Source organism: Eschrichtius robustus, chromosome X (assembly GCF_028021215.1).
Source record: "Eschrichtius robustus isolate mEscRob2 chromosome X, mEscRob2.pri, whole genome shotgun sequence".
NCBI lineage: Eukaryota > Metazoa > Chordata > Mammalia > Artiodactyla > Eschrichtiidae > Eschrichtius > Eschrichtius robustus.
In genome coordinates this window covers 63637605-63650482 of record NC_090845.1, presented here as the reverse complement: position 1 = coordinate 63650482, position 12878 = coordinate 63637605, and the positions used below count along the sequence as shown (strand labels likewise).

The following is a 12878-nucleotide window of genomic DNA, read 5'->3' as shown; positions in this document are numbered from 1 at the left end:
TCTGCTTTGCTTCATCCTGGGTTCTCAACAATTCCAAGGGTATGAGTGATGATGGCAGACACTGAGCCAAAGCACAACTAGAGATGGCCTTCCTCAGACTCAAGATAAAGATTTTTGTGCTCCTATCTCTCTTTTCTTTTCAATGGAATTCTCTCCACCAGCCCTTTTTCTCACCACACTCATCCTTTGGGTACCCAGGGCACCTATACACTTGACTCCCTACCCCCCATCCCCAATTCAAACTTGCCTCCAGGAGAAGAAGTGATTCAAACACTTCAGCAGGGTAAACAAGCTCCTTCACAAACTGGCTTCCAACTACCCCTGAAACCTCATTTCCCACCACTCCCCTCTTCTTTGCAGCAATAGGCAGTGTGACACTGTGAATGAGCACAGATTTGTGTTCACATAGACTTGGTATGGAATTCTGGCCCTACCATTTCCCAGCTTTGGAACCTTAGGCCAAGTCACTTTATTTCTCTGAGCCTCAATTTTCACATCTGAAAAATGGGGATAGTAGTGGTATACTAAAAACCCTCTTAACAGAGGGCCTAAAGTCACATGAACATATGACTTAAAGTCATATAAACCAGGAAAGTAGACCACCTTCTTTAAGTTCCCTTTTTTTTTTAAAGTATTTGGTTATTTATTTATTTATTTATTTATGGCTGTGTTGGGTCTTCGTTTCTGTGAGAGGGCTTTCTCTAGTTGTGGCAAGCGGGGGCCACTCTTCATCGCGGTGCGCGGGCCTCTCACTGTCATGGCCTCTCTTGTTGCAGAGCACAGGCTCCAGACGCTCAGGCTCAGTAGTTGTGGCTCACGGGCCCAGTTGCTCCGTGGCATGTGGGATCTTCCCAGACCAGGGCTCGAACCCGTGTCCCCTGCATTGGCAGGCAGATTCTCAACCACTGTGCCACCAGGGAAGCCCTAAGTTCCCTTTTTAACTCTGGTTGCTGGTAGCTTGTCAGCTCCATATTCCTTACCAGGACCTCCTGTTTTAAGGTAACTCACACAAGTGGTTACTATGGTGCCTGGCCAGGGCGGGTGGTTTCAGTCGGTGTTTCCCTTAACACTAACGTTCTACGAAATTTACAAAAAGCTTAAAATCTTCTGGATATGTGGTAGGCATATGACTGGGTCAATAGGTGAGTTTTCAAATACTGAATGTTAATTAGTGCCTCGAGAAATCATAATGTCCATGTTCTTGCCAGTATGTGAAAAAGGACAATTTTTGTTGGCTCACAAACCTATTTAGCATTGCCCAAGGAAGCCACTTAAACTCAATCACCACATTACCTGAAGCCCTGAGCTCTGCCTTTGAAAATATGACTGCATCTCATTTGGAGCTTCTGAAGAAATGGTGGTGACCATACACGACAGCACTATTTATTTCGCAAATGAGACTTTTGGCTTGATTTTTTTTTAACATCTTTATTGGAGTAGAATTGCTTTACAATGGTGTGTTAGTTTCTGCTTTATAACAAAGTGAATCAGTTATACATATACATATGTTCCCATATCTCTTCCCTCTTGCATCTCCCTCCCTCCCTATCCCACCCCTCTAGGTGGTCACAATGAAGACTCTTCTTTACTGTGAGTTTAAATCACGAGGACTATGCCTCCTAGGGTGTATGAATTCAAAGCACGCTCGGTACCAGACGTTGGCGAGCAGGGAAGGGAGGATATTTGGGGATCCAGGCTGTGGAGGAGGTTTCTAAGGGCCACTAAAACGACTGAGATCATATCAGGCGGTCTACTCCACTCACAAGGATATCACACGCACACAAAAATTCGCCGCAGCGTGGTTTGGACTAGAGTGAAAATGCAACAGACGACAAGAGGACAGAACCCACCCCCCGCCACGGGGTCAGCTACCGCCTCTACACCCCCCCCCCTAGCTCGCGTAGGCGCATGCGCGCGACCTTCGTGGGCGGGGCTCAGGCGGCGGCGCCGGAGCGCGGTGCAGGGGATTGGCCGGCCGCTACACTGTCCGTTGGCCCTGCCCCGCCTCCACGCGCAAGGCTCATGCGCAGGGCGGGAGAGAGGGAAGTTCAATCCGCGGTTGAGATACACGGAGCCCAATCTGAGGGTCATGGAGGCGTCCCGAGGGTTTGCGGAAGCTGGGGCCTTAAGCCCAGAGCAGGCTGCCCGTTACCTGAGGTACATTTGGGTCGCTGGGCGGGTCTAGTTCACAGGCCCTGGCCGGGAGTGGGTGTGGGGGTGGGGTCCCTTGGACCCTCCCAGGGGCCCAACGGTTGAGGTGGAGCCGTATGAGATGCGCGCCCGTGTTCTCGGAGGAGGCGTGGGAATCTCCCCAGATTTCTAAAGCCTGGGGAGCCCCCGATGCCCCGGGTCAAATAACTCTCCGGTATGAACTCCTTAAGAGCCAGAACTTCAATCGATCCAGGCTTTCTCGGGTCTACAGCTTTCAAAATCACCATTTTGTTTTAAACATCTTTATTGGAGTATAATTGCTTTACAATGGAGTGTTAGTTTCTGCTTTATAACAAAGTGAATCAGCTATACATATACATATATCCCCATATCTCCTCCCTCTTGCGTCTGCCTCCCACCCTCCCTATCCCACCCCTCTAGGTGGACACAAAGCACCTAGCTTATCTCCCTGTGCTATGCGGCTGCTTCCTACTAGCTATCTGTTTTACATTTGGTAGTGTATATATGTCCCTGCCATTCTCTCACTTCATCCCAGCTTACCCTTCCCCCTCCCCATGTCCTCAAGTCCATTCTCTACATCTGGGTCTTTATTCCTGCCCTGCCCCTAGGTTCTTCAGAATCTTTTTTTTTTTAAGATTCCATATATATGTGTTAGCATACGGAATTTGTTTTTCTTTTTCTGACTTACTTCACTCTGTATGACAGACTCTAGGACCATCCACCTCACTACAAATAACTCAATTTCGTTTCTTTTTATGGCTGAGTAATATTCCATTGTATATATGTGCCACATCTTCTTTATCCATTCATCTGTCGATGGACACTTAGGTTGCTTCCATGTCCTGGCTTATTGTAAATAGTGCTGCAATGAACTTTGTGGTACATGACTCTTTTTGAATTATGGTTTTCTCAGGGTATATGCCCAGTAGTGGGATTGCTGGGTCATATGGTAGTTCTATTTTTAGTTTTTTAAGGAACCTCCATACTGTTCTCCATAGTGGCTGTATCACAAAATCACCATTTTGAAATCCATTTTCTTTTAATAAATAAAGATTGGTAATGCCTTATGATATTATTCTTACTAAATTTAAATATTTTCTATTCTATTTTACGTTTATAATTTAATGTATACATTTTCAGTCAAGGTTCAACACTCATCTTTCTCTTTGGAACTAGCTTTTTAAAATTATTTAAATATATATTAATATATTAAAGATTTAAAATTCTTGTTATATATGGTAAAATATTTTCCTTTTGTAGTTTTTCAATGATTTTTGTGTATGCTGTGCTTTAATATACAAAAATAAGCATTAATTTTAAGATACCCCCCTACAAAAGCCTTTCTTGGGTTTTTCCAGTCTACCAAGCCCCAGGCCTATGGGATACAGAGAGGAGTGAAACACTGTCCCTGCCCCCAAATTGCTTATAATCTAGTCGTGGAAAGGGATAGGTAGACCATAAGTGCTATATTGTTTGATAAGTGCTGTAAGAGGTACAATGTGCAAGGCATACTACAGGAGGGAATGGCCAACTACAAGGATCAGTGAGCTAAGGGAAGGGCTCACAAGAGGAGACATTGGTGTTGAGAAACGAATAAACATTCACCAGATGGCTAAGGGTGGAGGACATGGTGATGTGGGAATGAGCATTTAAAATTTTCTTTAAATTATTATAAAATACAACGTAAAATTTACCATCTTAATCATTATTTTTTTAAAATTTATTTTTTATTGAAGTGTTTTTATTTACAATGTTGTGTTAGTTTCTGGTATATAGCAAAGTGATTCATTTATACTTATATATATTCTTTAAAATTAAAAAAATCTTTTTAAATTGAAGTATAGTTGATTTACAGTATCGTGTTAGTTTCAGGTATACTTTTTCATATTCTTTTTCATTATGGTTTATTACAGGATATTGAATATAGTTCCCTGTGCTATACAGTAGGACCTTGTTGTTTATCCATTCTATATATAATAGTTCGCATCTGCTAATCCCAAACTCCAAAAATACGGAATGCTTCACGAATTTGCGTGTCATCCTTGCACAGAGGCCATGCTAATCTTCTCTGTATTGTTCCAATTTTAGTATATGTGCTGCCAAAGTGAGCACCCATTTTAACTATTCTTAAGTGTACAGTTCAGTGGTATTAAATACATTAACATTGTTGTTCAACCATTACCATCATCCAGCTCCAGAACTCTTTTCATCTTGCAAAACTAAAACTCTATACCTATTAGACAACAATTCCTCATTCCTCTCTCCCCCAGCCCCTGGCAACCACCATTCTACTTCTCTGTGAATCTGACTTCTCTAGGGATCTTATATATAAGTACAATCATACAGTATTTGTCTTTTTGTGACTGGTTTATTTTTTTAATTTTTAAAATAAATTTATTTTTATTTTTGGCTGTGTTGGGTCTTTGTTGCTGTGCACAGGCTTTCTCTAGTTGTGGCGAGCAGGGGCTACTCTTTGTTGTGGTGATCGGGCTTCTCATTGTTGTGCCTTCTCTTGTTGCGGAGCACTGGCTCTAGGTGCGTGGGCTTCAGTAGTTGTGGCACGTGGGTCCAGTAGTTGTGGCTCATGGGCTGTAGAGTGCAGGCTCAGTAGTTGTGGCGCATGGGCTTAGTTTCTCCAAGGCATGGGGTATCTTCCCGGGCCAGGGATTGAACCCATGTCCCCTGCATTGGCAGGTGGATTCTTAACCACTGCGCCACCAGGGAAGCCCATGACTGGTTTATTTTATGTAGCATAATGTCCTCAAGACTCATCCATGTTGTGTCATGTGACAGGATTTCCTTCCTTTTTAAGACTGAATAATGTTCCATTGTATGCATAATGTCACATTTTGTTTATTCATTTATCCGTTGATGGATATTTGGGTTGCTTCCCTCTCTTGACTATTGTGAATAGTGCTGCTGTGAATGTGGGTGTACAGATATCTCTTTGAGATCCTGCTTTCAATTCTTTTGGGTATATATCCAGAAGTGGGATTGCTGGATCTTATGGTAATTCTACTTTTAATTTTTTGAGGAACTGCCATACTGTCTTCTATAGCAGCAGCACCCTTTTACACTCCCACCAACAGTGCCCAAGGGTTCCAGTGTCTTCACATTCTCTCCAACACTTATTTTGTTGTTGTTGTTACTAGCCATCCTAACGATATTGAAGTGGTATTTCATTGGGGTTTTGATTTGCACTTCCCTAATGGTTAGTGATGTTGAGCATCTTTTCATGTGCTTATTGACCATTTGTATATTTTCTTTGGAGAAATATCTATTCAAGTCCTTTGCCCATTTTTTAATTGGGTTGTTTGTTTCGTTGTTGTTGAGTTGTAATTCCTTATATACTCTGTATATTAACTTCTTACCAGATGTATGGTTTGCAAATATTTTCTCCCATTCTGTAAGTTGCCTTTTCACTCTGTTGATTGTGTCCTTTGATGCACAGAAGTTTTAAATTTTGTTGTAGTACAAAGAAATCAATTGGAGCAGTGGAATAGTTCCCTCTCCCTTTCCAAAAAAAGAATGTTTTAAGGCTGTTAGAAGACAAAAGGTCTCCTTACAGAGGAGTAAAACACATCTTTGGACTGAGTTACATGACTTCCTTAAAGAAGACTTGGGGAAAACAGAGGGAGGCAGTGTGTGGGGGGTAGAGTGCTGGCTTCAGAGTTGGGCCATTTGGGGTTCAAATTATGACTCTGGCACTTGTTAGCTGGGAGGCCTCAAGTAAGTCCCCTGACTTCTGAGCCTCAATTTTCTCATCTGGAAAATGGGGATAAGGCTTAAGACCTTTAGTCCCCCACCCCGTCCTTTCCCTGAGCAAGCAGCTTGTGCTGATTCCCCAGTGTTGCCGAAAACCTGGCCTCTGTTCACTGCTGCCTAATAGAAACGTGGGAGACAGAGCTTTGGAGGAGTAGCTTTATTACTTTGCCAGGCAAAGGGGGACACAGCAGGCTCCTGCCTCGAAAAACTATGTGTCCCCACCGCCCCCCCCAGGAGGATTTGATGAGTTTTATAACAATACTTCCCAGGTGGGGTTGCTGACAAGATTAGGGTGTGTGTAGGGTCTCCTAATCTTGATGAGCTTCTCTGGTCCTTTTAATCTTGCCTCAGGTGGTTTCTTGGCTGTTTCCCCCCATTGATTAGCAAATGTTTGAATCTGCCCTTTGGAACTCAGGGAAGGTCATGGCGGCTGGAGTCTTGCCTACAAGAAACAGGGGACAAAAAGGCCTCCGTGTCCAGGAGCCTCATGGGCCCTGCTTGGTTTCACGTCCCCCTTTTCTTTGATACTCCTCAGTCTTGAGGAGAACAGATGTTGGATGAGAAAAGGGAACAATCGTTTTGGATAAAGATGTTAATCATGAACTCGGCAGGGGACTCAGTTTTAATCCCCATTTGGGTTTTATGTTTCCCCAGATCTTTTAGGGAACGGGTCAACAACCGCTCTGACTACTTCTGCTGAGATGGGGCATAGTCCTGCCTAAATTTTGGGGAATAGATACCAAATTAGAAATATTTGAGTTCCAAGTCCTGGATCTGAGTCTTATATGATTAAGATCCCTTGTTCTGCCATTTTGATACAACAGACCAGGTTAGAGGTAAGAGGAGTGATAACTAGAACTTTATTAGACAGAATACATCTCATTTCCTTAGGAATTCAGGAGAGTATGTCTGAAGCCAGTTGTTTCCAAACCATTCCCTGTAAGGGAGGAAACCCACCAAGGCAATTCCGAAGACCTGGAAATAGGAAACTGACCACATATCTAGCAGTTAGAATTATCGAAAGAGTCAGCATATGAATCTGTAGTTTTGTAGGTAAAAGGTATGAGAAAGGATAAGAAAACAGAACTTTCATCTGGTTGTTGGAACAAATACTTAAGATTTCCCAAAGGGTGAGACATCGACTTCCTGCAGATCTGTTCCTCTGCTGTGGCAAGCGGGGGCGGGCAGGCTGGGTTCATCGGTTTCAGATAATCTTTTTACTCTAGTGTGATATATTCATGGTTTAATTCCATCCAGTTTTAAGGAGGTGTGAATAGTAAGGAGGACATCTTGTATGGCCCCTTCCATTTTTCCTCCTGCTGCCACTCGGGTCCTTGTTTTTCCAAACCTTCAGCAGCACCTGGTCTCCCAGGGATGCTTTGAAGGGATGTAAGGGAACTGCCAGGCAAGGGGGAGACCTGTGGAACATAAACTTATGCATAGCAGTTAACAATTGACCAACCTGTTGTACATACTGTTTAATTTTTTTCTTCCTACATTAGAAATGTTTCTCTTCTTTTTACTCTTAGGAGCTAAGAATGGCTTCCTGTATATAATTTCATAAGGGCTCAATCCTAGCCAGCTTCTAGGGGCCACCAGTATACAGAGGAGAGCAATTGGCAAGACCTTGTCCCATTTTAGATGAGTTTCCTGTGATTCATCTTCTTAGCTTTTCCTGTAGATTGGGGTGTCCATGCTGAGTGAAGTTTCCATTTTATACCTAAAGCTTTATTTGCTGTTTGTGTTATTTCTGCGACAAAAGCAGATCCATTGCTACCCTGAATAGTAGAGGAAAGGCAGTACGTAGGAATAATGTCCTTAAGAAGTGTTTTTGTCACTTCCAGATGCTTTTCCTATTCTGGCTGGAAAGGCCTCTACTCCACCTTGATACAGGTGTAATCCTCTTAAATCTTTAACCAAAATCTCGTTGAAGAGGGTGGGGGAATTTTTAAATCCTTGTGGCATCCCAGAGTCTGATATAGCTCAGAAAATTCAAGTTTGAAACAATACAGGAATAAATGCATCTGGAATCACATCCACAGTGGTCACCTAGTTTTACCATAGTTACTCTATTTTGACTTTCAAATGCATTCCCCTCTTCAATGTTAAAGGAGATGTACAATGCATGTCTGAAAGGCCACAAAACAGGTCGCTTTTTAAAGTTAAACCATGTATAGGCCAGAGTGACTTCCTCATACTTCAATAAGTGCAGATTTTTTTTTCTTTCATTTCTCCTTTTGATTGCAAGTCTTTCAATAGAAGACATTGATGATCAAAATATCTATCCCTCGGTGCCAGAGTGATTCAGCTCTTCACCCCAGGTATAGATCATGTCCCTAGGTGCTAGGCCTCCTTTATATTTGCCTAGTTAATCCTCATTGGGGGAAAGCTGATCAGAGCAAAACTGAAGAAGCTCAGAGGTATGTTGAGGAAAGGCTTTATAGGCCATACATTTTATCATTTATGCCCAGTTGTCACATAAGCATTGTACATGTGCTTTTAGCAGTAGACCTAAAGCAAACAGTGATACATCATGAATAATTACAGTCTGATAACTTTACTAGGTAATTTTCCTTTTCTCCTAAACATCAGGGCAAAAGTGTGACTAACACAATAACTTCCATAAATACAGACTTTAATTAACAGATCTAGAATTTTATATCTATTGAAACATAATCTTTTTCCCTAAAATCACCCTCATCTCCATTGAACACAGCCAAACCAAGACATTTGCTTTCAAAGTAAGTCTGTAATGTTAAGTAACCAGTGATATTCCAGACCAAAAAAAGGAAAAAACAAAAAACATTATAACCATATTCACCAGTTCACTCAGTAACCAATCCTTTTGTTAACTTTTTATGAAGCCATCAGATTCTCCATTAAGATTTTCTTTTTCTTATCCAGCTCAGCAGTATGATGTGAAATTTATCAGAGACCTGTATTTGTCAAAAGGGGTCCTTCACATAAATCTTCTTGAAGATGAAGCACTTTGCAAAAGCAGAGTACAACAATAACTGTCTATAAATGACAGAAAGACTTTTAAAAAAAGGGCATAGTTAAACATCTGATTGCAATGTAATCGGTAAAGAAACTTGGTTACAATAACCGGGATTACATTTAATTTAACTGATTACATCTGATTTAACATACCAAATAATTCTAGTTAAATCTTTCTCTCTGAGATGACTCAGGGGGCCCTCTGAAGCATCTCAAAGTTAGCTGGAGGTCAAAAGAACTTTTAGAAACTGTCAAACAATACTTATTTACTTAACCAAAGTGAAAAGATTTCAACGGCAAATACAGATCACTTAAAGGCAAAGGAACTCACAAGCTGTTATCAAAAGCAGTATTCCAAGAAAACGTTGAAGGGAGAAACCAAATCTGGTCTTGCCTTAGCCCACTCCCAACAAAATCCATTTATCCAACTAGATTTAATCCAATCTTAGAAAATCCTGATCATGCACAACTCTAAAAACATGTGCTTTCTTATGGAGAGTATCTCAGGGTGGCACCAAATACCTTTAGTTTCTCTCTCTGCCAAGGTAAGCCAATATTCACTAACTAATGTTTCAGTATCTTATTTTATTTGTAAATGGCCTACTTATTCAATAAACTTCCATCATTTAACTTAACTCTAAATTTTTAAGCTACAAAGTAGCTGAAGAGATTATTCTTAAGTACACATTCCTAAAACAATTGTTTCTAAAGAGTTTACCCCAAAGCTGTTATCTCACTTGAATTATTTAACCTTGATGACTCTAAAGACATGTCTATATTAATCAAACCAACAAGCTTAAGCCACCTTCAGTAGCAGATATCAATTCAGTACTGAATATTTCCTAGATCATGTGGTCCTAAAATTTATCTTGGCCAATTTTCTAGACATTTAGATTTAGTTTGTAAGAGCTGACTTTCAAGTCAATTAAACAGAGCTCATTTACAAGTTAACTTTTACATAAAGACCGAACCAGAGACCTCAGTTTTCCCCCTTCCACAAAAAAGGCCTTCTTTCCCTGCCTTTTTCTTCAGTCTCAGGAACTAGAGATGGTCTAGATAAGTGTTCCGGAGGGCCCGGGCACAGGGGGAGAGAAATAACAATTCCTTTTCATGGGGGGCATAGCTGAAGATCTCCTAGTTTTGTAAAAATACCCTGGGGGGGCCGTTACAAGATTGAATAGAACTCTGGTCATCCATAACAATGAAACAGGAGGGAAGTGGGCAGGGAACAACCTTTGAAAGAATGACATAGTCCAAGGACATGACATAAACTGATTAGAACCAAATGGGTCCAAGATGGCAGGACAAGTGGACTTCCACTAGACCTTAAGCCTCAGTATACGCACATTGTAACACATCAGCAAGTTAAATGACACACCCACAGGCGCCATGACAGTTCCAAGGCCAACCATAAAGATCAAAAAGTGGGCTGTGGCCCAATTCCTGGAAATCCCCACCCTTTCCCCAAAAAGCTGGAATACTCCTCCCACTCATTAGCCTATGAAATTACCCACCCCTATAAAAACTGACAACCCCATACCCTGGTGCCTTTCTCACCTTCTGACATGGCCCACACTCTGTCTGTGGAGTGTGTTTCTCTCTAAATAAATCCACTTCTTACCTATCATTTTGTCTCTCACTGAATTCTTTCTGCGATGGGACATCAAGAACCTGAGCTTCTGATCAGCTCGGTGCTTTGTGTCCACCTAGAGGAGTGGGATAGGGAGGGTGGGAGGGAGACACAAGAGGGAGGAGATATGGGGATATATGTATATGTACAGCTGATTCACTTTGTTATAAAGCAGAAACTAACACACCATTTTAAAGCAATCATACTCCAATAAAGATGTTAAAAAAATAAAGTAAAGTAAATCCATTACTTCTAAAAAAAAAAAAAAGACCTGAGCTTCATTAAGTCCTGAAGCCAGGTATGTGATCTCAGTTGGAAGACTGTGGGTTTTGCCCAGGTTCAAGTCCCAGCCGTGTGGGTTCGAGTCCCAATCTGAGTTTTGGCTGGGTTTGAGTCCCAGCCATGTGAGTTTGAGTCCCAATCTGAGTTTTGGCCGGGTTTGAGTCCTGGCCACGTGGTTTCAAATCCCAGTCTGGGTTTTGGCTGGGTTTGAGTCCCAGTACGTGGGTTCAAGTCCCAATCTGAGGTGCACGGTTTCAACAAGGCTAGTCCAAAAGGGAAAATCCCAACCAACATTCTGCCACAGGCAAAGCCCGACGCAATAGGGTACCCTGGTGTTGTCACATGTGAGCCCTGTTATTCGTCTCAACCAGTCAATGCAAGTACTGAGAAACATACATACAGACAACAAACATGGTCCCACAAACAAAAGATCAGACAAGATGTAGCCCATTTCCACTTCCAAACAGAGGACTCAAAATGGCTCGCAATGATCCGGTAGAATTTTCCCACCCTACACAAGCGAGAGTGGCTCACCCCAAAACAATACACACAAAAACACAAACGACAGATAGGCTATGGCCACACAGACAGAAACTCAGAGGAGGTATAGTTTAAAAATTCCACTTCCACTCCCGGACAAAGGCTTCCAAACAGATTGGCTCAGTTTTTGAAAGAGAACAAACCCAGATTTGGCTCTCAGGGGGCCCAGAGTGGCTCAATTGCTGCAAGGGAGTGAGGCCAAAGTGGCTAGCCCAGATGGAGTGGAGAGAATTCCCAGCCTTTCCATTCCTGTGACAAAACAATTCTAGCTGAAGAATAGTATAATAATTTAGGCCACCATACAAAGGCCACCTCTCCTCACTTTTAAGAATATACATTGGCTAAACAGAATTAAAATAGATTCATAGCTATAGGTCGACCAATCTGCCAAAATCTTCCCTAGGGGACTGTCAGATGGAGAGGAAGAGGAAGCGCTTCCCATATTGAGTCGAATTAAACAGCTATGTGCACAAAACTGAAAGCAAAACCAGAATTCTCGCCAGCCAAACGGAAGCCACACACACACACAAAACAAACAGCCCAAGGTTCAAACTGGGTTCTAAGTCCCACTAAGCTGGTGGCCTTGGTCCAAGTTGCGCCTTACAAATGGGATCTTCCTAATGGAAAATCCCCAAACGGGAACCAGAGTTCCCCCAAACGGACCAGGTCAAGCGGCCTCGGTGTGCATGCCGGGGGACTTACCAAAAATGCTGGCAGAGGTGTTGTGACGTACCTAATCCTACTTTTCTCCTTCTCCGAAATGCTTTCTCAGAACAGGAAGTCCGGGCTGATGTGGATAGAAGAGGGGGTGTTCTCAAGGCAAAGGTGGCCTTGGCAGTTGCTAGGGCAGCCTCTCTCCCGTTCTCCACCTCCATCTCGGAGTTCCGACTACTGAGATGGCAATCCGGGTATTATCGGGGTACAGCCCTATGGCAGGGTATCCCTAGTGATCTGGCCTCAGAGAAGTCCTCCAAACCTCTGCTCTCCTGAAGGAGGCTGGCGTGCAGAGAAACCTCCGAGCGTCTGATCAAGCCGAGGGGCCCCACGGGGCTGCCGGCCCACAAGTCAGATACCAGGCGAGCCTCCCAAATTTTGTTGCCGAAAAGCCGGCCTCTGTTCACCAGTGCCGAATAGAAATGTGGAGACAGAGCTTTGGAGGAGTAGAAAGGGAGTAGCTTTATTACCTTGTCAGGCAAAGGGGGACACAGCGGGCAGCGGGCTCCTGCCTCAAAAACCTATGTGTCCACCCCCCCCCCAACCCGGAGGATTTGATGAGGAGTTTTATAACAATACTTCCCGAGGTGGGGTTGCTGACAAGATTAGGGTGTGTGTAGGGTCTCAGGTGGTCTGTCTCCTAATCTTGATGAGCTTCTCTGGTCCTTTTAATCTTGCCTCAGGTGGTTTCTTGGCTGTTTCCCCCCATTGATTAGCAACTGTTTGAATCTGCCCTTTGGAACTCAGGGAAGGTCATGGCGGCTGGAGTCTTGCCTAC

At 42.9% G+C, this 12878-nt stretch overlaps 2 protein-coding genes and 1 non-coding gene across 3 annotated transcripts in view; 1 reads left to right on the top strand and 2 right to left on the bottom strand.

The window, feature by feature from the left end:
• The window catches only part of PIN4 (peptidylprolyl cis/trans isomerase, NIMA-interacting 4), a 92538-nt gene that overhangs the window by 23196 nt on the left and 56464 nt on the right, over nucleotides 1-12878 (bottom strand). The gene's annotated exons all lie outside the window — the stretch shown is intronic.
• Nucleotides 2052-12878, top strand: part of ERCC6L (ERCC excision repair 6 like, spindle assembly checkpoint helicase) — a 55251-nt gene continuing 44424 nt past the window's right edge. The window contains exon 1 of the mRNA XM_068533126.1: nucleotides 2052-2157. Within this exon, the coding sequence (XP_068389227.1) occupies nucleotides 2090-2157 (68 nt within the window). The 5' untranslated portion in view covers nucleotides 2052-2089. The remainder of the gene's footprint in view (nucleotides 2158-12878) is intronic.
• On the bottom strand, nucleotides 4178-4284 carry LOC137757560 (U6 spliceosomal RNA). The gene has a single exon (XR_011072400.1). It is a non-coding gene; the product is annotated as a U6 spliceosomal RNA (small nuclear RNA).